The sequence below is a fragment of the Urocampus carinirostris genome, chromosome 13 (assembly GCF_059441175.1).
Source record: "Urocampus carinirostris isolate Australia breed hairy pipefish chromosome 13, RoL_Ucar_1.0, whole genome shotgun sequence".
NCBI classification, from domain to species: domain Eukaryota; kingdom Metazoa; phylum Chordata; class Actinopteri; order Syngnathiformes; family Syngnathidae; genus Urocampus; species Urocampus carinirostris.
This window is the reverse complement of record NC_142361.1, coordinates 19,094,294-19,097,556: the sequence shown is the minus strand read 5'-3', so window position 1 is coordinate 19,097,556 and position 3,263 is coordinate 19,094,294. Positions and strand designations below refer to the sequence as shown.

Below are 3,263 nucleotides of genomic sequence, written 5' to 3'. Positions count from 1 at the left end.
AAAAAAAAATCATATACTTTATGATTGTATTTTTACTCTTTTGGTGGGCAGGCCTGATTAAAAAGCATGGCAAGCCGTATACACGCTGCGAGCCGTAGTTTTCCCCAGCCACTACTTCCAGCTCATCTGATGGAGTCCCGAGGCGTTCCCAGGCCAGCCTAGAGACAAAGTCTCTCCAGTGTGTCCTGGGTCATCCCCAGGGCCTCCTGCTGATGGGACAAGCCCGGAACACCACCCGAGGAAGGCCTCCGGGAGGCATCCTTATCAGATGCCCAAGCGACCTCAACTATCTCCTCTCAATGCGGAGGAGCAGTAGCACTACATAGAGTCCTTCCCAGATGACTGAGCTTCTTACTTTCTAAGGGAGAGCCCAGCCACCCTGCGGAGGAAACTCATTTCAGCCACTCGTATCCAGGATCGTGTTCTTTCAGTCATAAGGCACAGTTCATGACAATAGGCGAGGGTAGGAATGTAGATCGACCGGTAAATCTTGTGCCTTTCATCTCAGCTCCCTCTTCACCACGACGGACTGGTACTGGGTCTGCATGACGGCAGACACTGCACCAACCCATCTGTCGATCTCCCGTTCCATCCTACTTTCACTTGTGTACAAGACCCCAAGATACTTTAACTCCTCCACTTGGGGCAGAATATTATCCCGAAACCCAGAAGGAGAATGCCACCCTTTTCCGGTTGAGTACTGTGGTCTCGGACTTAGAGGTGCCAATCTTCATCTCTTAGGCGTTATATCCATTTTTTGTAAAAGTGTTGTAGTAGCAGGATGTAGACACAACAACATTTCCCAGTGGAGATGCTATTATGTTTTATAAGTTGTTCCCTAATTTTGATCTCCAGTGTGCTTCTTCAGGAAGGCCATCACATATGGAACAATCACATTTTGTCTTTTACAGTTATAGATTACAGGTACTGTATGTCCTTTGCTTTGAAAACTATTGCCAGATAAGCAGATTTTCCCAAGCATAATGGCATCTACAGAGGGCCTACAAATTTGCTGTGATCCCTCACCATTCAGATATTTGAATAGCACGACAATACCAGGAGATTGCTCCAAATAATTCTGCATGGCCACAAGGTAACGCGGTAAAATTGTATCTTTCAATGAAGTCTTTATAGGAGTAAAGATATTCAGTCTTATTAAATATCTGGGAGACCATTATAATATTCTTGATTAACTAATGTTGGGAAAAAAAGTTTACATGAAATGTCATGATTGATCCATAGACAATATTTTTGCAGGGAAATTTTGTTTAAAAAAAAAAGAACAAAAAAAGGAAAGCCTGGTGGTGGAAAGACGATTTATTGGAACTTTTTCATTATTTTGTCGTTGAACAAAACATCTTTGGAAAGAACCTGTTGGAATAATGAAATGTGTCACAGTGTATATAGTCATCATTGTATCAGTTTTTGTTTATAATAACCTTTTTACGATTGAAGTCATCTAAAAATCCTTCCTTATTAAGTAGTAATGAATTCTCTTCATGACTATTATTGCATTTTAAGTATTTATCTTTAAAATGTTATCATAAATCACTTCTCGTCCTCAAAAATAAAATGGTAAATTTCTGATTTGCTTTGGGCTTAGCCCAGCAAATCAAGCTAATTGGTCGTGCTTTGATACCAGCGGGCCTGTGTCGGGTTGGATTTTTTAGGCCCCATCTCAACTCCTGGGGTGAGAAGTCTTCGTTTTGACAAAGTCTTCATTTTGACCGTAAACATTCATCAAAACGCCAAACTGAGTTTGGACGCAAGTAGTTTTTAAAAAAAATCTGTAAGGGATGCCAAGCAAATTGTGAAAATCAGTCTCTAGGCAACTGCCGCCCAGAGTAAGTCACAGTCTTGGTGTCGCCAGTCTCTTTGCGGGTCAAGGTGGTGTGTGCAGGTGATGCATTTCCTCCAATGTGGTTCCAGGAGAAACTCCGTTGGATTTGTTGGTGACCCCCTTGCCTTGCTTTTTCTTACAGTAGACCAGCGCTGCTACGGCAACGGCGAAGGCCAAAGCGCCAACGACTACGCCTGCAATCCCGCGTGGTTCCAAGATCGCCCCAGATCTATAATATATGTTGCTGAAGGGGTTGCTGAAGGGGTTGCTTTCATACCGGCCCAATGGGTTCTCCATGATGCACGAGAAGCGCTTGTTCGCGGCGTACGTGTAGTCAATGCTCATTTTGCGTTCCCCAAGCGTTTCCTCACCGGATTCGGTTTTCCAAAAGATTTGAACCGGCCCTGCACCGTCGGTGTTTCCGTCGCAGTACAGCGTGCAATTGTGAAACTTTTCGGTACACGCCAACGGGATGGGGTATATTTCGGGTTTGGGCACAAATCGAATGATCTTGACCGCAAAGTTATCGTCCAGTCTGACGTCGTTCAACCACAATCTGTACAGGCCTTCGTCCGTTGCAACAATGCGCACGATCGTTAATGTGCCGTCGTTCACGTTCAGTTTGGCTCGGTCGTTGTAGTAAGTGATGTCTGTTCCGTCCCAATCGGCGATGAGGTCCAGGTCCCGCTTCCACTCCAAGCTCCGGATGGGTTCGACGAGCCGAGGGCGCAAGAGTAGCGTCCCGCTCAAGGCGGTGTACTTGACTTCGGCAACGGCCAAACAAAACAGCGACGACATAAACACAAACCAAAAGAAAGTGAACTCCCGTGACTTCATTTTCGCTGACTCACGAACGACAGGCAAGAGGCAAGGGCTCACAAATGAAAAACAACTACTTCCGAGTTCACAGATCTGTTCAGAACACTAGACCAGAGACGTCAGCGCGCTTGTAGCAAGCGTTTAACGAGCGTATCTACGTGGCGGCCACATTGGTCGGGTCAACGTCCCCAATAAGGCAATATAAGCATATTTAAAATAATTCACAACTTGCACGATTTACAACTGATTTTCATGCAGATAACGTTTTTGTCAACGCCAACCCGTGCTGTTTCGACTGATGATTATATAAAACTATATCAAAACGGAAAAAGGCGATTAAAAAGAATGCAAATTAAAACGCAATTTACTTAAACAATCATACAATGTTTCCTTAGTGGGGTGGTTAGCACATTCGCCTATCACGCAAAAGGTGCCCAGCCAGAAACAGGGTGGAAACGTATGTTGGCCTGAAGAGGAATGAGCGCTACCAGGCTGTACTTGTCCAAGAAACACCACAGGAGATGGTGCCTCTACAACCCTATCAATGCCCAATTCAAAATCAGGATCTTTTAAGACTTTTAATTGTGTAACCGTTTCGATGCAC

The 3,263-nt window shown here is 44.7% G+C and overlaps 1 protein-coding gene across 1 annotated transcript; it reads right to left on the bottom strand.

The window, feature by feature from the left end:
* Window positions 1-1,302: 1,302 nt before the first annotated feature.
* On the bottom strand, window positions 1,303-2,806 carry LOC148353949 (uncharacterized). The gene has a single exon (XM_088351816.1). The coding sequence runs from the start codon at window positions 2,675-2,677 to the stop codon at window positions 1,883-1,885; it is 795 nt and encodes a 264-aa protein (XP_088207942.1). The 5' UTR covers window positions 2,678-2,806; the 3' UTR covers window positions 1,303-1,882.
* Between the last annotated feature and the right edge of the window lie 457 nt (window positions 2,807-3,263).

Bases quoted from the DNA above. Each gene is read 5' to 3' on its own strand.
- LOC148353949 (XM_088351816.1), bottom strand. From the start codon at position 2,677: ATGAAGTCACGGGAGTTCACTTTCTTTTGGTTTGTGTTTATGTCGTCG.